The sequence below is a fragment of the Heterodontus francisci genome, chromosome 4 (genome assembly GCF_036365525.1).
Source record: "Heterodontus francisci isolate sHetFra1 chromosome 4, sHetFra1.hap1, whole genome shotgun sequence".
NCBI lineage: Eukaryota > Metazoa > Chordata > Chondrichthyes > Heterodontiformes > Heterodontidae > Heterodontus > Heterodontus francisci.
Window position 1 is genome coordinate 65,740,378 of NC_090374.1, and position 23,008 is coordinate 65,763,385.

The 23,008-nt window shown below is 40.6% G+C and overlaps 1 protein-coding gene across 3 annotated transcripts in view; it reads right to left on the bottom strand.

Moving 5' to 3' along the window:
* The window catches only part of tmem161b (transmembrane protein 161B), a 179,875-nt gene that overhangs the window by 25,802 nt on the left and 131,065 nt on the right, over positions 1-23,008 (bottom strand). For all 3 annotated transcript variants that reach the window (XM_068029650.1, XM_068029651.1, XM_068029652.1), the window contains 3 exons: positions 14,937-15,088; positions 7,633-7,693; positions 6,744-6,884 (listed from right to left, as the gene is read on the bottom strand). In XM_068029650.1, coding sequence (XP_067885751.1) covers positions 6,744-6,884; positions 7,633-7,693; positions 14,937-15,088 — 354 coding nt within the window. The remainder of the gene's footprint in view (positions 1-6,743; positions 6,885-7,632; positions 7,694-14,936; positions 15,089-23,008) is intronic.

Below are 23,008 nucleotides of genomic sequence, written 5' to 3' on the forward strand. Positions count from 1 at the left end.
AACAGCTTGACTCAGAGGTATAACATTCAAGTCACTTCCAGGACTTGATCAGGTAAGCGGACACTTCAGTGCAGCACTGAGGAACTGTTATACCATCAGTGGAGCCATCTTTCATACGAGATGTTAAATCTATCTGTCTATTAATGTGATGTACAAGATTCCATGGAATTATTTGAAATGCAAGACAGTTGTGCTGCTGTCCAGTTCAAGAATTATTCCTCAATTATCAAAACAAATTAACTGGCTCTCTGTATCAGTGCTATGTGCCAATTATCTGGTGCATTTGCCTACACAACAGCAACTACATTTTATTTTTTATTTATTTATTATTTTATTTATTTTTATTTAGAGATACAGCACTGAAACAGGCCCTTCGGCCCACCAAGTCTGTGCCGACCAACAGCCACCCATTTATACTAACCCTACAGTAATCCCATATTCCCTACCATCTACCTACACTAGGGGCAATTTACAATGGCCAATTTACCTATCACCTGCAAGTCTTTGGCTGTGGGAGGAAACCGGAGCACCCGGCGAAAACCCACGCGGTCACAGGGAGAACTTGCAAACTCCGCACAGGCAGTACCCAGAATTGAACCTGGGTCGCTGGAGCTGTGAGGCTGCGGTGCTAACCACTGCGCCACTGTGCCGCCCCAATTTCAAAATAGTTCATTAGCTGTGAAGGGCTTTGCGACTTCCTGAGGATGAGAAAGGTGCTATATAAGTGCAAGTTGTTTTTTTTTATTATTTTGATGCAATTATGAATCACCACATTCCAAGACGAAACCTTTCCGGTATTTCTCTAGTCTTTCCTCAGCTCTTTTGATTGGTATTACTCGGACATGTTAAGTATCAAACTACTGAGACTTCTAGGTATCTTTCATTTCATCTTTTGCTATTTCAACATTATTCATTGGGTCACTTACATTTTCTTCCGGCATGAAGTGCTTTACAAGTATCTGCATTAAATTTTATCACCCATTGTTCTTCCCAACTACATATTTTACCTAACTCACTCTATAATTTGAATTGCTTCTTCTAAATCCACATCCCTCTTATTTTGAACTTAAATGCATCAGTCTGTTGCCCTGGTACCTCCCTAGTTTCTGCTGGCTTCCTCAATGATTTTCAGTGCTGCACTAATTTTTCTAGTATGTCTCAGCACACCGGGATTAACACGATTTATCACCAGGAATTTATTTGTATTGAGCCCTTTAGATCGATCTAGAATTTCAATCTCATTATTGAATTTCTTGATTTTACTATGGTTAGCTCCATTGAGGGTGTGAACACGTGCATGACTTTCCTTGTGAATACTCGGAAGTAGTAATCGTTCAGAATATTAACTATTTTGTGTTTGTGTTGAGGTTCAAGCCAGTTTATGTACTTGAGGGTTTCACTTTCTCTGACTATTCTCTTAAAATCTGTGATTATTGTGTTTAGCTTCTGCTATGTTTTTGTTCTAAAGCAGGCCAGCATGATGGCCTGCACAGACACGATGGGCCGAAGGGCCTGTTTCTGTGCAATATGACTCTATGACTCAGGCAGTTCTCCTGCTCCTATTATCCTCCTTTTCTCAACCAAAACTATCAGAATAACTAGTCATTCAGCTCTTTGGTTGTTAGTGGGACCTTGCACTGCAAAAGCTGACTGCCAAATGTGCCAACATCAAGTACTACACTTCAAAAGTAATTAATTGGGACATCCTGAAAATGTGAAAAATTACACAGAAAGAACTCACACTTACTTCCTCCACGGTGAACCATGTTTCTTTCAGAGTGTATAAATATTCTGGCATACATAAGAGCAGTGCAACTGTGCAATGTTTGTGCTGCACCTCATTCATATCAGCATCATTTTGATATTAGAAATTCTGAACTTTCTCACTGCCTTTATAGTGCGTAATATACTTTTATTTATTTCTATGCAAAATACAAACACAAATTTCTCACGACAAAAAACCTTTCTCGGTCCAGACTAAGGGTCAGAAGAAAAAAAACTGCAATAATGAGACATGAAATGAAACACCATTTGAAGAATACCTACTTGTGGGAAAATACCAATCGCTTGCTGAAATTAAATTTCTTCACGGGTTGAGTATTAAACAGGCCAAACTCTAACCTGTTCAGTAGGTATAAGTGAAAAGATCTGGCTCATGCTCAGTAAAAATACATGTGAATATTGTTGTTTCAATCCTAGCAAGTCTGCAAGCCAGGAAACAGATTGGAGAAAAGAATGTGTATTTCTATGTACACACAGATTGCAAAATTGACAAAAAGTTGTATGTGAAGGGGCAAGGGAAACAGTTAACATAAATTACCAAAAACTTCATTTTGAAAATTGAGATATCTCAACACTTGATGATTTATTTCAGTAGAAACAATGGACAGGGTCATCCTAAACCAGAATTACTTTTATTTTTTGAAGACAGAAAAGAGAGCAAGGAAGAGAAATACATTTTATTTATACAGCACCTGTCATGACCACAGGACACCCCAATCCACACAGACAATGTAGTATTTTTGAAGTTCAGTTACTGTTATAATGTAGTGAAATGTAGCAGCTAATTTGCGCACAAATGAGACAAATGACCATATAATCGGTTTTAGTGATGTTAACTGAGGGATAAATATCAGCCAGGACATTGGGAGAACGGCCCTGTTCTTCGAATAATTGAATGGGATCCTTCAGATCCATGTAACAGAGCAGATGGGGCTTTGGTTTAATGTCTTAATGGAAACATACAAACAGTGCAGCATGCCCTCAGTACTGCAGTAAAATGTTAATCTAAATTACGTGAAGTCTCTGGATTGAGGCCTGAATCTATGATCTTCTCACTCAGATTGAGTGCTATAACTGAAACTGGCTGACATCTTCAAATCAAATTCACATTTTGCTATTTTCAATATCCCAAACGCTTTATAGTCAATGAAGTATTTTTTGACGTGTAGTCACTGTTGTAATGTAGGAAACACTGCAGCTATTTTGTGCTCATCAAGCTCCCACAAATAGCAATGTGATAATGACCAGATAATCTGCTTTTTGTGATGTTGACTGAGGGATAAATATTGGCCAGGACACTGAGGATAACACCCCTGCTCTTCTTCGAAATAGTGCCAACTGATTTTTTTAAGCCCACCTGAGGGGGCAGACAGGGCCTCGGTTTATCATCTCATCCAAAAGGCAGCTTGTAATTTTCCACTTCTACTTTCCCTTGACTTTGTCCAGCTTGTGATGTAAATACCACCCACTTATATAACTGAGTCAGCTGCAGGAGTAGCAGCAACACCAAAGGCTTGCCACGCACCACTTTCTCTAGAGGTGACCCTGGAGGAAACACATTATGTAATATAGAAAATGGTTACAGTCTGATGAATACTTTTGTATGATGTCAAGAACTAGACCCTCACAAGCATAGGTGCAGAGGATGGATAATTTTGAACACTCTCTGCAAGGAGAATGCTGTGAAGCCAGGGTGACAAATATTGTAAGTAATGAGAAGCAATTGACAGGCAGTGATAATTATTATCATGGATTAAAAATTGCAAATTGCAGGACATATAGCTGAAATTCTGTGCGCTCAGAAAGTTTTCCACTTGGGAAAAGACAATCTGCAAAAGCAAAGCTAATATGTTGGGACTGTATGTAGGAAAACCCGAATAGAATAGTGGCAATAGGCAGAAAGCTACAGAACCTGGCAAAGAGGGCAGCTTGATGGCAAGGTAGCCAGCTTGATTTTGTCAGAAGGAATATATACCAAACTGGTAGAAGCTTTAACTCAAAACAAAAGACTACAACATCAAAAACTGATTTAAATAGCTAAGGGAAAAAGCAGTAACATAGGACAAGGCCCATGCAGATTTTTCCACAATTACCTTTATGAGCATAGATACATCATTGTTCTCCAAATATCATGGGCCACATCCTCCATATCATGGGCCACATCCTCCATTTGTAGCTAGTTCCAGGCAATATTTGGTAAATGAGTAAAAATTATTGTTCAACTTACTGGACGCATGTAGGCCATCCTTTATAGCATTATCCTTATCAAAAAAGAAGCAACAGATTTTTCACTAGGCTAAAGCCACTGAGAATTAACTTGTAAAGTTGTCCTCTTAAGTACTGTGTACAATAAGACATGAATGGAGAAGTGACAAAGAAAATTTACATATGGCCTTTCACAACTTCAAACATCCCAAAGCACCTTACAGCCATTTAAATACTTTTGAAGTGTAATCACTGTTGCAATGCAGGAAACAGACAAACAAGTCCACATTCCCAGTTTTGCTTATGAACCAAAAGATTTTCTTTTATTTGTTCATGGGATGTGGGCATTATTGGCAAGGCTAATGTTTATTGCCTGTTGATAATTGCCCTTTTGAAGGTGGTGGTGAGCTGTCTTCTTGAACCACTGCTGTCCATGTGGTGCAGGTAAACCTACAATCCTGACTTGTGTCTAGTGGATAGGCTTTGGGGTGTCAGGAGGTGAGTTACTCACCACAAAATATCCAGCCTCTGACCTGCTCTTGTGACCACAGTATTTATATGGCTGATCCAGTTAAGTTCCTGGTTAATGGTAACCCCTAGGAAGTTGATGGTGGGGGCTTCAACGATGGTAATGCTGTTGAATGTCAAGGAGAGGTGGTTAGACTCTGTCTTTTTGGAGACGGTTATTGCCTGGCACTTAAGTGGCAAGTAACATTTATGCCACGTATCAGCCCAAGGCTGAATGTTGTCCAGGTCTTGCTGCATGCTGACGTGGACTGCTTCATTATCTGATGAATTGCGAAGGGAACCATTTTGCAACCATCAGTGAATATCCCCACTTCTGACCTTATGAACAAGGGAAGGTCATTGATGAAAAGGCTGAAGATCATTGAGCCTCGAACACTGATTTGACGAACTCCTGCAGCAATGTCGTGGGGATCCTTTGTACTAGGTACGACTCCAGCCAGTGGAGAGTTTTCCTCCCTCATTCCCATTGACTTCAATTTTACTAGGGTTCCTTGTTGCCACTCAGTCAACTGTTGCCTTGATGCCAAGGGCAGGTACTCACATCTCACCTCTGGAATTTAGCTCATTTGTCCATGTTTGGACCAAGACTGTAATGAGGTCTGGAGCTGAGTGGTATGTATGCATATGTAAACATATGAACACATTACAGACATAATATAATCTCATGAAAAGTCCAGCATGAGAATCCAGAAAAGATCAGCAGTTACATTTTTAGCTAGACCATGCCAGTATCCTAACTCTAGCTATAAAATGTTATACAAGTTTCTGGATATCCAAACAATATTCTTCTGGAAGAGAGGCAGTGTGTCTGAATCATGGCACCTATGAAACTCTTCATGTTCAGCAAGAACATATCAGTGTTTTTTTAAATCTGTAACATTATGTCCTTGACCACTTTTTGGCCTGTTAAGATAAGCTGATTAGTCAGTCTTCCAATAATAAGGATACACCAAATTGTTCAGGATATGTTGAAACTTGAGAGTGCTTAATATGAAAAAGAAATTTGAACTGGTAATAGGTAGCCACCCTATGGAATTTCAACAGAAGTGGAGATCCTGAGCATATAATCAGCCTTTAAGAGAGAGGGAGACTGAATTTCTATACAAGAAACTTGTTGAGGTTTTTTATATCCATTATGGGCCTGATATTCCCTGATGTTTTGGAAAATGCAAAGAAAAGCAAAAGAAGTTCACCTTTCATGGAACTTGAGTATTACCAAGGGTTCATTTAGCGACGGGAGGAAGAATCTCACTTGGTAACCAACATTAAAGCAATCACAGGGCCTACTGCACCAGCTAATCCATCGAGTGCAATTCCAGACTCATCAATCCTGTAACCCTGCACAAGGACTTGAATCTCATCCATCAGTTTGAGAATGTCAATTACACATCAGTGATACTGTCAGATCTCACCTTTAAAAGCACCAATTTGTAGGGAACAAGTTGACATATCCAGCAATGACAGTCTCTTTACTGATCAATCTGAATTGAGAGGAGGAGGAGTCTGAATATATTCTTCTTCACCACAAGTACTTTGTTTCAGATAAGTTGAGCTCTGAAAATCAGAACTGGCAAGTTGGTTGCAATGATACTTGGGAGGTAAATCAGCAGTGTTGTTGCAAAAAGAGACAAGTCATTGGGATGGCACAGAGCTTGTGTAGTGAGGCAGACAAGAGGTGGCTGTTGTCTTGACTCTTTTCTAGTTTTAGGAGATAATTTTCCTGCATCTGATCTGGAATCTATTAACAAACTCATATGTTATGGAGTCATAATTAGTGGAAATATTATAAAGAAACTGGTTGCAATTAGTGCCTTAAAAGTCTAATCCGAAAAGTGCTGAGAATTGAAATAAATCTAACTTCAAGAAATTTGAGCTGGCTCATGACCACACTGTGCAACTACAAAGACTTTTTACATGGGATCACTGCAAACGCAAGACTAAAATGAACAGGATTAAAAAGAACGGAGAGAGATAGCAAGAGATAGCTGTTATATAACATGCAAGATAGAAAAACCATGGGATAGCACAATACAATTTTGAAAGGAGTGCTCCAATTCTTCCATGGGTCCGTGGAATGATTTGACTTCAATAAGTATATGGATATAACAAGACTGAAACAATAAATTTACGACTAGAATTGGCACACCCAAATTGCTTCGAATCTTTAAATCATTGTAGGTAGCATATACAAATGGGATACGTTGCTTTAGATTTTATAAGTTTCTTACTGTGTTAGCCTTTCTTTTGCAAGATTCAGGGCATCCAGATGCATCTGAGCCAACCGCAGGCCAGGGAATGTCAGAAAAGCACCAATGAGAGCACAGAAAACAGCCAGGATCATTTTAAAGGTCAGTTTTGAGATAGGGCCCCTGGAATAACAAAATATTAAGTTGTTTTTAAACAAATACAAAAAATGGTTGATCAAAAAGGTAAAAAGAAAACAATATAAAGTCTCTCAATTACTAATATTGTTTATTATAGAAGATAATCAGTTAACAAAAAAAAACTTTAACTTGGATATTAGATTTACCGATTATTTAAAAGAAAATGCTGAAATCTGTAGAATCATCTATAATTAACAATTCATTGTATCATAATGTAGTGACACACATTGGTGTATCAAAGTGCTACACTACGATACGATCTTTATGCTTACAATTCAGTATAAACCAAATTCCTCAACTCAGCTAAGATATCTAGGCGAACGGTGAACTAGCACGGTGAACTAATCTGAACTTTTCGTGGACATTTTTTAAAAACCAACTGGCTGAATGGCAAAGTGTGCAAGTTCTGGAATAAATTATCTCTGCATGCTAAGGAAGTCCACATATTACTCAAATGAATGCTGATAGACGTCTGTCGTTCATTTAGTGGGTTGGAATTCTGAATACTGTACATTGTTACATTCATCCTTCAAATTTTATTCTCTCCAAATGTTATATCAGAAATAAATGTAACTATAGTAACCAACATTAACTACACAATATTTTATAACACAGAAAATATACAATAGTGATTGATAAATCACAAACTTATTTCATCTCAAAAGCAGAGTTCTTTTAGTAATTCCATGACTATGGAATCAGTAATCACTGATGTAAAAGTTATTAAACCTACTGGGATTTCAGGCCTTGTTTCTCAAGGAACTGCGTAGCACTGTCAGAAAAGTTTGCAAACCCTAAATATGGGTGAAGAAAAGACAGTGAAAAAAGAGCAGTTAATTTTGACAGGAATTTTATTCAGTATTTTGCATACATTCAGAGTAATATGAATAGGCACATTAACTTTATGCATTGCAAAAAGTGCACTTGAATGATCTTGATGCCTCGGAGAGTACTGAATTTTTTTGAAATGTTATCAATTCACTTTAACCATAAAATGATCACTAAAAAAGCAATGGAATGAAAATTCTAATACTGAAGAATAAATAAAATGCACTGAATCAGAAATGAACTCTTTATCCCTCTCTAAATAAAGTCAAAATCCAGTACAAGTTGGGTGAGAAATACCATGGCAACCTACACGGTAAGCTCAAGGAATAGAAAGAGGACTATACACATGTCCATGCATGCATAGTCCCCCTTCACTTTAGTTTAAAAAATAAATTCCTACCTCAGACATTTTTATTTCTATTTCAGTCACTTCATTGGAACCAGATGCAGAGTGCAAGAATGCAGCTCAATTGGAATTCCTGCAGATAAGCATCTGGGAGCTGGATGCGGATTTGGAGGTGAGAGTCAGAAAACAAAACTCAAGTTATTCCAGCCCTCCCTCACACATCTTCTATTTGGTTACTGACCAACATTGGCAGACAACCGGGGAGCCTTCTCAACTAAGAGATAGTGTGTCTCAGAAGTGTATTTGCTGCCATAATAGAAAATGGAATGTCATTCCACATGTGTAATTGTGCTGTACTTTTCCAGCTACGAGGAATTATCTACATATCAATTTCAAGAATGCATCAATACTCCTATGATCAAAAGCAAATATGGAAAATCTGCAACAAACAGAAGCATTAATTCAAACCAGGAAATGTACTGCCCAAGTAGAACAGAGCATTATTGACCAGAGAGATCACAAGCTTAATGACCAGTCTTCTCCAAGTTACGTAATTTTTGTTGGTGTTTGATGGCTGTGCTACAATTGGTCTCAGCACCACTAAGCTAGAGTGATGGTAGAGAGGAAATCAGCTAGGATTCCCTATTGTGAAAGGGCACATGTGTGAGTGAGCACAGTATTGGATTCTGCAATGATGACCCAGTCAAATAGACTGCTCACACATATTGTTTAAACTCACACCAGATTGGACATTAGGGTAAATACCAGAAGATGTTAAGAGACCAATGGAACGAAGAACATAAGAAATAGGAGCAGGAGTAGGCCATTCAGCCTTTCGAGCCTACGCTGCCATTCAATGAGATCATGGCTGATCTTCTACTTCAATGCCATTTTCCTGCACTATCCCCATATCCCTTGAATTTTTTAATATGTAGACATCTATCAATCTCAGTCTTGAACATACTCAATCACTGAGCCTCCACAGCCCTCTGGGGCAGAGAATTCCAAAGATTCACCACCCTTTGAGTGAAGAAATGCCTCCTCATCTCAGTCTTAAATGGCCTGCCCCGCATTCTGAGATTATGTCCCCTGGTTCGAGACTCCCCAGCCAGGGGAAACATTATTCCTGCATCTACTCTGTCGAGCTCTTTAAGAATTTTGTATATTTGAATGAAATCTTCTTTCATTCTTCTAAACTCCAGAGAATAAAGGCCCAGTCTATTTAATCTTTCCTCATAGGGCAATTCCTCTATCCCAGGAATTAGCTTGGTGAACCTTTGTTGCACTCCCTCTATGGCAAGTATACCTTTCCTTCGGTAAGACCACCAAAACTGCACACAATATTCCAGGTGCAGTCTCACCAAGGGTCTATACAATTGCAGGAAGACAATGGAATTGTACTTCAGCATGACCAAGTACTTTTCATTTCACCACAGGTTCTATAAAATGGTAATTCGCATTATTAAAGTTAGACACATTTTTATTTATAACTTACTTATAAAAAACACATTTCTAATGCAGCAAACTAACTTATTTCCATACATAAATTTTCTCGCCCCCCACCACCCCCACCCCCCAAGTCACACACCATCCTGACTTGGAAATATTTCCCTGTTCATTCACTGTCACTGGGTCAAAACCCTGGAATTCCCTCCCTAACAACACTGTGGATGTACCTACGTGACATGGACTGTAGCAGTTCAAGCTTATCATCACCTTCTCGAGATCAATTAGAGATGGGCAATAAATCCTGGTGTTGCCCGTGACACCTATATCCCATGAACGAATATAAAAAATAAATCAGCGAGTGGAATCTTACTAAGAGAGCTCCAGTTGAAAATGGAGCACCAGCAAAGGAATGATGGGGCAAATGGCCTCATTCTGTGTTGTTATTTCAATGATTCTAGGAAATTACTTTTTTAAATTTGTAAGCCACCTTCTTGAACTGCTGTAGTCCACATGGTGTTGGTACACCCAGAGTGCAATCAAAGAGGGAGTTCCAGGATTTTGACCCAGTGACACAGAAGGAACAACTATATCATTTCAAGTTAGGATGGTGTGTGCCTTGGAAGGAAACTTGCAGGTGGTGGTGTGACAATATTGAAAATGATGGTCCCTTTAATTAAACAGGATTCATTTCAGTGATGCTCATTATAGTTTTATATTTAAGGTCTGGGTTTTTGCCCTATTAGGGAGGTGCCTCTGGACAGAGAGTTAGTCCAGAAGGAAAGAGTGGTAATTGATGATTGGACTGAACTATGAATTGCCAATAAAACAGTTGTAGATCAGAGACTGTCATTTGCTTCCTCATTTTGGTGACTGGACATCTGCCTATTTAACATGGTGTTCCCATGCATCTGCTGCCCTTGTTCTTCTAGGTGGTAGATGGCGCAGGTTTGGAAGGTGCTTTCAATAGAACCTTGGTGTGTTGCTGCTGTGCACCTTATAGATGGTACACATTGCTGCCACTTTGCACAGTGGTGGAGGGAGTGAATGTTTAAGGTCGTGGATGAAGTGTTGATCAAGCGGGCAACTTTGTCCTGGATGGTGTCGAAATTCTTGCATGTTGTTGGAGCAGCACTCATCCAGGCAAATGGAAAGTATTCATCACACTCCTGACTTGTGCGTGCCAATGGTGGACAGGCTTTGGGGAGTCAGGTGGTGAGGTACTTGTCGCAGAATGCCCAGCCTCTGACCTGTTCTTGTAGCCAAGAGACCACTGGACTCTGGTCCAGTTAAATTTCTGGTCAATGATAACATCCAGAATGTTGATGTGGGGTTTCTGTGATGGTAATGCCATTGAACATCAAGGGGTGCTGATTAGTTTCTCTCTTGTTGGAGATGGTCATTGCCTGGTACTTGTGTGGCACAGATGTTACTTGTTGCTTATTAACCCAAGCCTGAACGTTGTCCAAGTCTTGCTGCATGCAGACCCGGACTGCTTCAGTATCTGAGGAGTTGAAAATGGTACTGAACATCGTACAATTATCAGTAAACATTCCCACTTCTGACTTTATGTTGTAGGGGAGGTCACTGATGAAGCAGCTGAAGTTGTCTGGGCCTAGGACACTACCCTGAAGAATTCCTGCAGCAGTGTCCTGGGGCTGAGATGATTGGCCTCTAACAATCGCAATCATCTTCCTTTGTGCTGGATCTATCTCCAACCAGTGGAGTGTTCTTCCTGATTCCCAATGACTTCAATTTTGCTCGGGTTCTTTATCGCCACACTTGGTCAAATGCTGCCTTGATGTCAAGGGCAGTCACTCTCACCTCACCTCTGGAATTCAGCTGTTTTGTCCATGTTTAGACCAAGGCTCTAATGAGGTCTGGAGCTGAGTGGCCCTGGCAGAGACCGAACTGAGCATTGGTGAGCACTGTCTATGACACTTTCTATCACTTTGCTGTTGATTGAGAGTAGACTAATGGGATGTAATCGGCCACATTGGATTTGTCCTGTTTTTTATGGACAGGACATACCTGGGCAATTTTCCACATTGTCGGGTAGTTGCCAGTGTTGTAGCTGTACTGAATAGCTTGGCTCGGGGCACGGCTAGTTCTGGACCACAAGTCTTCAGTCCGACAGCCGGGATGTTGTCAGGGCACATACATAGCCTTTCCTGTGTCCAGTGCATTTAACCGTTTCTTGATATCACATGAAGTGCATCAAAAAATAGATAAAATTGTCAGCAATAATGAGCTTTTTACAATTAACAAAAATTGTAGGAAAGAAAATCAAGCTTAATCAGTAAAATAACTTTGAAAGAAATAGATATACTTGAGTATTGCTGAAAAAAAGCTGTTAAAGCTTTTCGTCTTGCACTCATCAGGACAGATGCAAGAATGCTAAATTTCAATGGGAGCAATAATTTATACTGCATGAGAAAAGGGTGCTGATTGGTTGGCAAATCAACTCTGATTGGTCCAGACGCTGCCATGGAGAATGCACAAGGGAACTATTGCCCCCATGCTTTTGTTTAATTCAAAAAAGGCACAAAGCCTGGACAAGTTCCTTTTGCCTGCAGAGGACAGGTCCCTGCATATGAATATATGTAGCTTCTAGCAAGTCTAGCAAGTTACATTGCGAGCCCGACTAATAATCTTAAATTGGTTGTTGGCGTAATTCTTAGCACACTTGGACTGTTCAGCAAGTGCTGTCCAATCACGAGATCACATCTAACATCAGACATTATGTTCTGAGTTTTGCAAGCATGGGGTAGTTGAGTACGGTAGGTACTCTGCCAATTGCCAACTGGATGTGCTGTTTGGTACAATCAGCCAGCCATTGGAACATACGACCAAAGTCGACTTGCCAACCAATCAGCACCCTTTTCTCATGCTGTATAATTTGCTGTTCTCTTTGAAACTTGGCATTCTTGCATCTGTCCTGATGAGTGCAAGATGAAAAGCTTCGACAGCATGTCTCTTTTTTCAGCAATACTCAAGTTCTGTGCTATAAATCAACTATAAATAAACAATACTTTTCAATACATTTCAGAAATATATTTATAAATAACAAAACTCACAACTATTTAGAACATATAATGCTAAAATGAAAGAAAGACTTGCATTTTATAGCACCTCCCTCACAACATCCCAAAGCGCTTTACAGCCAATTAAGTACTTTTTGAAGTGAAATCACCATTATGTCAGAAAAGCAGCAGCCAATTATGCACTGCAAGGTCCCTCAAATAGCAAAGTGACAATGATCAGACAATCTGTTTTACTGAGGTTGGTTGAGGAATAAATATTGGCCAGGATACTGGGGAGAACTCCTCAGCTCATCTTCGTATTAGTCCTGTTTAGTTTAATTTAGTTTAGAGATACAGCACTGAAACAGGCCCTTCGGTCCAACGAGTCTGTGCCGACCATCAACCACCCATTTATACTAATCCTACACTAATCCCAAATTCCTACCACATCCCGACCTGTCCCTAGATTTCCCTACCACCTACCTATACTAGGGACAATTTATAATGGCCAATTTACCTACCAACCTGCAAGTCTTTTGGCTTGTGGGAGGAAACCGGAGCACCCAGAGAAAACCCACGCAGACACAGGGAGAACTTGCAAACTCCACACAGGTAGCACCCAGAATTGAACCCGGGTCGCTGGAGCTGTGAGGCTGCGGTGCCTGCCACTGTGCCGCCCATATGCGTTTATTTTTCTAATGTCCATCCAAGAGGGCAGATGGAGCCTTGGTTTAACTTCTCATCCAAAAGATGGAACCTCCAACAGTGTAGCATTCCCTCAGTACTGCACTGGACTATCAACCTGGATTTGATGCTCAAATATCTGGAATGGGATTTGAAATCACAAGCTGATGTGCTTCAATATTTGCAACATCAGTATCTGCTTCTCTATGGAATTTTGTTCAGCCAACTGCACATGATGCAGGAGATTCTGCGCAGTATGTTAATACTGTCAGTTGGTATGGAAAAATGATGACGTACTTCTCTACCCCAAACAGCGACCACTTGACAGCAATCCGATTGTTGAAGACCTGCATTGTTACTCCCTTAACCTTATTCGCCAACAGTGAATCTAAACAAGTAAGACTGCTGCATATTAAAGCCCAAAGTTTTTAGAGCCCCAAAGAATTTTCTATGGAAACTACACCTGAACCAAGGGCATCTGCCAAAGGCGACGCTGCTGCAGAGAGTGATCATGCTCTCCAAGGTGTCTATAGGACAGCCAAGGAGTTATGCAGCAATGCACCAATGTGCACTGTGGACTCCTGCATAGGCATCCCCAAACTTTTCAGGCTGCTTGGCACTAGCTCACTTGACTGCATGGAATGCTTATGCTTAGTTATCAAATAAGAGCACTGTTCTGTGGAGGACCACCTGCAGCAGGACCTTCAGAACAACATGTTTAAAAAGCTGCCATTCTCAATCACTCCACTGGTGGGGCCATTTACCGCCCCCCACCCCCGGCCTTTAAGGGAATGAGCATACCTTTGAGAGCTGCTGGAGGTGGTTATTCCATCCCTTGACCAGCACCTGGACTCTGGTGACACTATCAACAGGTCAGCTAACTGCATTGCACAGTGCTGGAAAAGATACATCATCAGCCCAACGTATATGCTAAGGTTTCAATTCGACCCAGAACACAGAACCATTTTATTTATATAGAAAACCTAGGTTAGGCAGCTGTTTCTATAATGTTGACGATAAAACTAGTTCCTTACAAATATATTAAACCCAGCCAAGAGTAAAATAATGGATATATGAAAATACACAGCTTTTATCAAAAATCTATATTTAACATAGGATATAGAAAGTATGTTTGGCTATCTGTGATTAATTTATCTTTGGTCACGTTGTTGCCAGGAACAAAGCTTTATCGCTATCTTAGCAGTCTTAATGCAGAACCACCTTCACTAATTTTCCTCTGATCTCTGAGTGGAACAATCAATGTCATACTGAGTGTAAGGCATTAATGACTCCTTGTTGATTCAACTGGCTCTGGCTACCTCCTACCCAGCCCCTGTATAAATTGGTGAATAGTCTCACCCCATCTGGCCTCCTTAGTTGCTCATTTGGTCCCATCTCTTCCCCCATGTGTTCCCTTCTCAGCTACAGGTTTGCCAGTGGTATGAAAGTGAGTGTATGTGCACCCGAGGGAAAGAGCATTTAAGAATTATAGAGTGGAAGGTAAGCAGAGAAACAGCCACAGGAAGAGTAATTTTAAAAAAGTGAGCAGCATCATAGACAATCAACTCTTCAAAAAAAAATCATACTTGCACTGACGCGACAGTAAAAGTAACAGTACTACAAAAAATGGAGCCATAAGGCTCAAATGTGACATTCCAGTGTATAGCAACCAGTTAAAATTTTAAACAATTCCAGGGTCAGCACAATTACCTGTCTCCAGTCCAAACTCCAGATAGTTCTCGGTCACAATTAGGATCGCCATGGCTTTTACAAAGAAGAAGAAGCCAAAAGTGATGCAGACTGACCTCTCCCCACCATCTTCCACTTTAAAGTAGTGAGTGGTCAGAGATAATAGTACCTTACTGAGAACATTCGTTGAGGAAAAAATGTTAAAATAAATGCAGTGTTTTAAAATAGCTTACATACAAAATATGTGTCAAATGTAATAAATGAATCTTGACGGAAATAAAAACTGACTAAGAGTTTTAGAGCTACAAATAATTCAGAGCCAAGGTATTGTACAGAAACTTCTGGTATTTTGCTGCTCCTAGTATTCTTGCAGCAATCAATTTCTCTCCTTCCTTTCACGTGAATGTACTGTAAATGGCACTACTGTTCTGTTTTTAAATACAGTTTACATATCCAAGTCTTATCTGGATGATGTTTATTCTGTAATTTTGGTTTTCAAACTCATCAAGAATCTCTATAGGGCTATTTTCTTACCTATAAATTTTAAGTTGCGGTCCCTACGAATGGCAAATCATTTATACACTGGGTCTGTATCTTTATTCTATTTCAAACTTTCTTCTCTTTAAAAAAAAAGATAATATTCCTGCTTTCTGTTATTTCCAGTGCCCTAATCTCCAGCACAAAGATGGGATCCACATCGATAAACATGCCTCTAATTTACTAAACATTTGTTCCAAAGGCTGATTTTTTAGCCAACCAAAGTCTATAAGCAGTCACCACTAGGTAAAAATAAGATGGAATTTTGTAGCAAATTAAAATTTCAATTAGTGGAAAGTATCAGTTCTGTATTACTTTTCCAAATAACACACTTCCACCAGTTATCATGGCCTGGATTTTGCTGTGGTAACGACGATGAAATTGTCAACATTCGCCATTATTCTTTAATTTCACCTCACGCCTTCTCTGAACTCATTTTGTCTATGAGGCCCACCTCCTGCCCTCTCAATCCTATTCCCACTAAACTGATCACCCAATTTCCCTCCTGGTCACCATGTTAGCTGATATTGTTAATGGTCCTCTCTCTTCAGGTGTTGTCACCCTTCCTTTTAAATCTGCCATCATTACCCTCTCCTCAAACAGAAACCCACGACCTCATCATCCTTGAAAATTACCGTCCCGTCTCCAACCTCCCTTTTCTCCCCAAAGTCCTTTAAAGTACTGTCGCTTCCCAAATCATTCCCATCTTTCCTGGAACTCCATGTCTGAATCCCTCCAATCAGGTTTCCACCCCTATCATAGTACCAAAACAGCTCTTATCAGAGTTACAAATGACATCTTATGTGACTGTGACAAAGATAAACTTTCCTCCCTCATCCTTCTCGACCTACCTGCAGCCTTTGACACAGCTGACCACACCATCCTCCTCCAATGCCTCTTCATTGTCATCCAGCTGGATGGGATTGCTCTCACCTGGGTCCATTCTTGCCTATCAAATCAGAGGCAGAGAATCACTTGCAATGACTTCTCTTCCTTCTCCTGCACCACTACCTCTCGTGTCCCCCAAGGATTTGTCCTTGGCTCCCTCTTATTTCTCATCTACATGCTGCCCCTCAGTCACATTATCTGAAAGCAGAGTGTTATTTTTCACATGCATGCTTGACAACATCCAGTTCTATCACCACCACTTCGCTTGACTCCTCCACTGTTACTAAATTATCAGACAGCTTATCTGACATCCAGTACTGGATAAGCAGAAATTTCCTCCAATTAAATATTGGGAATACTCATTTTCGGTCCCCACTCCAAACACCGTTCCCTAGCTACTCACCCTGGCAAGTCAGAGATAAGCTAGTTTGTTCATAACCTTGGTGTCACATTTGACCCAGAGAAGAGCTTTCGACCTTATATTCGTGCTATCACTAAGACCACCTATTTCCACCTCGGTAACAGTGCCTGATTTTGCTTCTGTCTCAGCTCATCTGCTGCTGAAACCCTCATTCATGCCTTCATTACTTTTAGATTTGGCTATTGCCATGGATCTGTAATTATTTTTCTCTTCAGATTAAAACCAGTATGTGTGCCTTTAAGACTCTGTTAAAAACAGTGCACTTTTAACAGAGAGAAGGTTCTGGAATTCCTGAGACACAGTGTGCCACAGCTGCATTTTTGTTACCCTCAGCAAAAGCAGGATAGAGAGAGAGGGGTCATATGGTATTGTTTCCACTTGGCTGTGTGTAAAACTGGCAGAAACCGGCCAAAACCACTTCATTTTGAGAGACTTTCCAGCGAGGCGTACTGAAGAAAAGGAGCTGTTTTATTCTCTCTCAGAAAAATTCTACAAGGTGCTACAAGCCAAGCTAATTCCCTGAGTAAAGAAGAAAAGCCTTCTTTTTCAAGAAACTGTTTGTATTGCTGTGCTCATTGTTCAAAGAACTGTTTAATGCCTACTGCAGCCAAAGAGTTGAATGCCTATCTACTGAAGGACTATTTTTCATCTGATCCACATGAAGACTTCAAGTGGCCTTTGACTATTGCTACATTAGAATTCCTCATCCATCAGGAACATAACCTGCAAAGACTTTCTTATTTTATTTATTCTTAACAGACAGCTAATTTTAAAAACTCTACTTTTAAAAACGGGTTAATTACTGTTATTTTTGAGTGTGAGAGAGAGATTGGGGGAGTTAGATTAAAATAAGAAGTTATAAGGTCTTTAGACATGGGTTTATCTTAATAGTGTTTAGATTTAGTTTTTTAATAAATAGTTAATTTGTTGTTGTCTAAAGATACCTACCTGGTTTGGTCAGTTTCATTCAGGGCTTACTAGAGTGTTTAATCTGGCTGTTTTCCGATTGGGTGTGAAAGTTTAATATGCTGCGACCTGTGGAGTGACGGGACTGAATTGACATTGCGTTGCTCCCACCACGGTCATAACACTATTCCAACACATTCCTGGCTGAATGCCCATATTCTACCTTCCGCAAACTTGAGATCATCCAAAACTCTGCTGCCTACGCCTTAACTCACACCAAGTGCTGTTCATCTATGACCCCTGTGCTTGCTGACCTCCAATGGCTCCCAGTCAAGCAACATCTTGATTTTAAAATTCTCATCCTTGTTTTCAAATCCCTCCATTGTCTTGCCCCTCCCTATCTTTGTAACCTTCTCCAGCCCCACAACCTCCTACATATCGCGACTCCTCTAATTTGACCTCGAGCAACCCCAATTTTAAAATTGCTCCACCATCCGCAGTCACGCTTTCAGTTGCCCGAGCCCCAAGCTCTGGGATACCCTCCCTATGCCTCTCTACCTCGCTTGCCTCCTTTAAAACATTCCTTAAAACCTATCTCTTTGACCAAGCTTTTGGTCATCTTACCTAACATCTCCTTATGTGGCTTGGTGTCATTTTGTATTTTATAATGCTCCTCTGAAGCGCTTTGGGACAGTTTATTATGTTAAAGACAATATATAAATATAAGTTGTTGTCATTACTCCACAAACTTTTATGACCTCAGGATATCCCAAACCACTTTGCAGACAATTAAGTACTTTTTGAACTGAAGTCATCATTGTAATGTAGGAAAAGCAGCAGCCAATTTGCACACAGCAAGGACCCACAAACAGCAGTGTGATAATGATTAGATAATCTATTTTGATGAGGTTGGTTGAGGTATAAATATTGGCCAGAACTTTTTCTTTTCTCAAAAGTTCATCTCCGTTTCAGCTGCCATGTTAATCCAATCATAATCATTTATTTCGCTATCTGAAAATTTAAAAGTAAAGGATATTACGTGCTTTTAACTTCCAGGTTTGCGGTGTGTGAATACTTCAATGTAACTGACACCATACCAGCTTGCTGACATCACTGCTGCTGCATGCCAAGATATCCCCTTGACTTGACACCAGATTTAAAGTGCCATCGGAAAAGGGGAAAACCATGTCACAGAGATTCCTAGATCTTTGAGTGCAGCTTTCTTTGAAGACAGTGGCAAACACCCTTGGTTTGCCGCCGACCGCAAAATCCAGGCAATTGACAAGAAGCAAGTCATTTAGTGATGCTGTCTGATTTGTTCACATCAATATTAGTCCTAGGTTCCCACATATGGAAGATTTCCCACGTTCACTACTTTACTTTGTTAAAAAAACAGGTTTTCCAGAAACAGTCCTTTAACCATGTGTGCCTTAGTAAAGGAGCAATCAGCTTGCAACATTGGATCTGGGGAGTAACATTCCATTCCTGAGGGCATTCTGGGTAAGATTACATCACCACAGATAGATTGCTTGTCTGAAGAAAGATTTGATTCATAAATATAACTCTTTTACACAAAGCCAAAAACAGAGAATAAAGTCTATGGCACAGGGTGTTACAAGACTGTAATCCAATCATGATGTTCTAATAACATCATGAACCACCAGTGAGCACAGACTGAAGCTTTAATTACAAGCTAAAACAAGCTCCACAACAAGATATAATAGCTAACTGTTTTGTGTGAATCACAGTATCATGTAGTTCATGAGATCTGAATAGTGAATGTTTAGGAATAAGTAACGCTCCCAAGTTTACATTACATATCGAAAAGAACTGTTGAACCTTGATTTTGAGGATGGCATTTTGATTTAGATTTATTTTGATTTTGATTTTTTGATTTAGAGATACAACACTGAAACAGGCCCTTCGGCCCACCGAGTCTGTGCGGACCATTAACCACCCATTTATACTAATCCCACACTAATCCCATATTCCTACCACATCCTCACCTGTCCCTATATTCCCCTACCACCTACCTATACTAGGGGCAATTTATAATGGCCAATTTACCTATCAACCTGCAAGTCTTTTGGCTGTGTGAGGAAACTGGAGCACCCGGAGGAAACCCACGCGGACACAGGGAGAACTTGCAAACTCCACACAGGCAGTACCCAGAATTGAACCCGGGTCGCTGGAGCTGTGAGGCTGCGGTGCTAACCACTGCGCCGCATTTTGCATGTTCAGTTACCATTACTAAATAACAGCATCTGGTAAGCAAGTTATTTTGTGAAATTTCACATCATACAATGATAACTATGGAGGAGATATTAACTCCCTCTCCCCAGCAGAAATTAGATGGAACAGGAGTTAAAAATTCAAGCAGTGGATTCACCACTCTCACCTATTATAATGGCATGTTTCTTGGGCAGTTGAAGCACCGGTTGGACTTGGGCAGGAACCTCATGATCAACTATGAATCGGAGTCTGATCTGATGCCATTAGGTCTCTGATGAAATTTTAACTGCCTACTGAGCAGAGTGTCTGCCGTGAATGCTCCACTTAGCAAAACCTGGCAACACTCAGCAAAGGCTGTTGGGAAAGTTTAAAACATCTTTAGGAGCAGGAGTACTCTGGATTCCACAAAGAAAGTTTAGGCTGTTGCAGCATCCGACTCTTACCACACCTTCAGCCTGTGGAACAATCCCAACCCCTGCCCCCATGACTTACTTGACAGCTGGTGTGGCAGCCTCAGGGCTATCTGATCTTCACAGGCTCAAAACCGAGTTGCCTCTGGACATCCACTCGAGGCAGCTTGTCAGCGGAATGTTCATGCAGTCAGAGGATAAAATGGACTGGGCCTCGCACTGCAGCTCGTGGAGATCCAGCCTACAGATCCCACAGACTCTGTCCAGGAATTAAAATTCCCACTTATGTATTTTACATCAATGATACTTGACTAGCTGTATGCAAGGACCGTAAGTTTTAAACAAAAAAAAGTATGGTTTTATAGAGGTAATGAACACTATTGCAGGCACAAGCAGTGTACAATGTAGCCATTCTTTTACAAAGCAATGCATCTACTAAAATTGGCCCATTTCAAACGATTTTTATTTATTTTGAAAGTATACATTCACAAGTGCTAAGCTTGTACTTTACTGCACCTGTGTCAAATTCCATGCAGTTATATAAAACAATGCTTCACATGGAAGGAAAGAAAATCAGCAGTGCAACTAAGTTTGAATGACCCATTGCAGTTCTCTTGATTTGATTAGTTGAAAAGTAGGACCTTAAACGTAGTGGTCTCAGGATTGCTACCTGTGCCGTGTGCTAGTCAGAGTAGAAATAGCAGGATATATCAGATGAATATGTGGCTGAAAAGATGGTGTGAGGGGGGAGGGTTTTAGATTCCTGGGATGTTGGGAACGGTTCTGGGGAGGTGGGATCAGTATAAACTGGACGGGTTACACCTGGGCAGGACCGGGACTGATGTCCTAGGGGAGTATTTGCTAGAGTGGTTGGGGAGGGTTTAAACTAAAATGGCAGGGAGATGGGAACCTTTGCAAGGAGTCAGGGGAGGGGGGGGGGGGGGGGGATCAAAGACAAGAATAAAAGACAATAAGGGGAATAAGAAAAGTGATAGGCATAGAAATCAAGGGCCAGTATCAAACAGGGCCACAGTGAAAAATAGTGGGAAGGGGACAAGTAATGTTAAAAAGACCAGCCTTAAGCCTTTGTGCCTTAATGCGTGGAACATTCGCAATAAAGTGGATGAATTAATCGCGCAAATAAATGTAAACGGGTATGATACAGTCGGGATTACGGAAACATGGCTGCAAGGTGACCAGGGATGGGAAATGAACATCCAGGGGTATTCAGTATTTAGGAAGGACTGACAAAAGGTAAAAGGCGGTGGAGTTGCATTGCTGGTTAAAGAGGAAATTAACAGGATAGTGATGAAAGATATTAGCTCTGACAATGTGGAGTCTGTATGGATAGAGCTGAGAAACACTAAGGGGCAAAAAACGTTAGTGGGGGTTGTATATAGACCCCCAAGCTGTAGTGGTGATGTTGGGAATGGCATTAAACAGGAAATTAGAGACGCATGCAATAAAGGAACATCTGTAATTTTGGGTGACTTTAATCTGTACATAGATTGGGCAAATCAAATTAGTCAAAATACCGTAGAGGAGGAATTCATGGAGTGTATACGGGATGATTTTCTGGATCAATACATTGAGGAACCAACTAGAGAACAGGCTATCCTAGACTGGGTATTGTGTAATGAGAGAGGAATAATCGACAATCTAGTGGTGCGAGACCCCTTGGGGATGAGCGACCATAATATGATAGAATTCTTCATCAAGATGGAGAGTGACGTAGCTGATTCTGAGACTAGGGTCCTGAATCTTGGTAAAGGAAACTACAAAGGTATGAGGCGCGAGTTGGCCATGACGGATTGGGAAACGTTACTTAAAGGGATGACGGTGGATAGGTAAATGACAAACATTTAAAGAGCGCATGTATGAACTGCAACAATTGTTTATCCCTATCTGGCGCAAAAGTAAAACGGGACAGGTAGCCAAACCATGGCTTACAAGGGAAATTAGAGATAGCATTAGATCCAAGGAACAGGCATATAAATTCACCAGAAAAAATAACAGACCTGAGGATTGGGAGCAGTTTAGAATTCATCAAAGGAGGACCAAGGGATTGATTAAGAACGGGAAAACAGAGTACGAGAGCAAGCTTGCGGGGAACATAAAAACTGACTGTAAAAGTTTCGATAAGTATGTGAAGAGAAAAAGATTGGCGAAGACAAATGTGGGTTCCTTAGTCAGAAACAGGGGAATTTACTATGGGGAACAAAGAAATGGCTGACCAACTAAATGCATACTTTGGTTCTATCTTCACAAAGGAGGACATAAGTATCATAACAGAAATGCTGGGGAACACAGGGCTTAGTGAGAGAAAGGAACTGAAGGAAATCAGTATTAGTAGAGAAATGGTGTTGGGGAAATTGATGGGATTGAAGGCCGATAAATCCCCAGGGCCTGATGGTATGCATCCCAGAGTACTTAAGCAAGTGGCCCTAGAAATAGTGGATGCATTGGTGGCCATCTTCGAAGATTCTATAGACTCTGGAACAGTTCCTACAGATTGGAGGGTAGCTAATGTAACCCCACTATTTAAAAAGGGAGGTAGAGAGAAAGCAGAGAATTATCGACCAGTCAGCCTGATGTCGGTAGTGGGGAAAACTCTAGAGTCCAATATCAAAAGTTTTATAGCAGAGCACTTGGAGAACAGTGGTAGAATCAAACAGTCAGCATGGATTTACGAAAGGGAA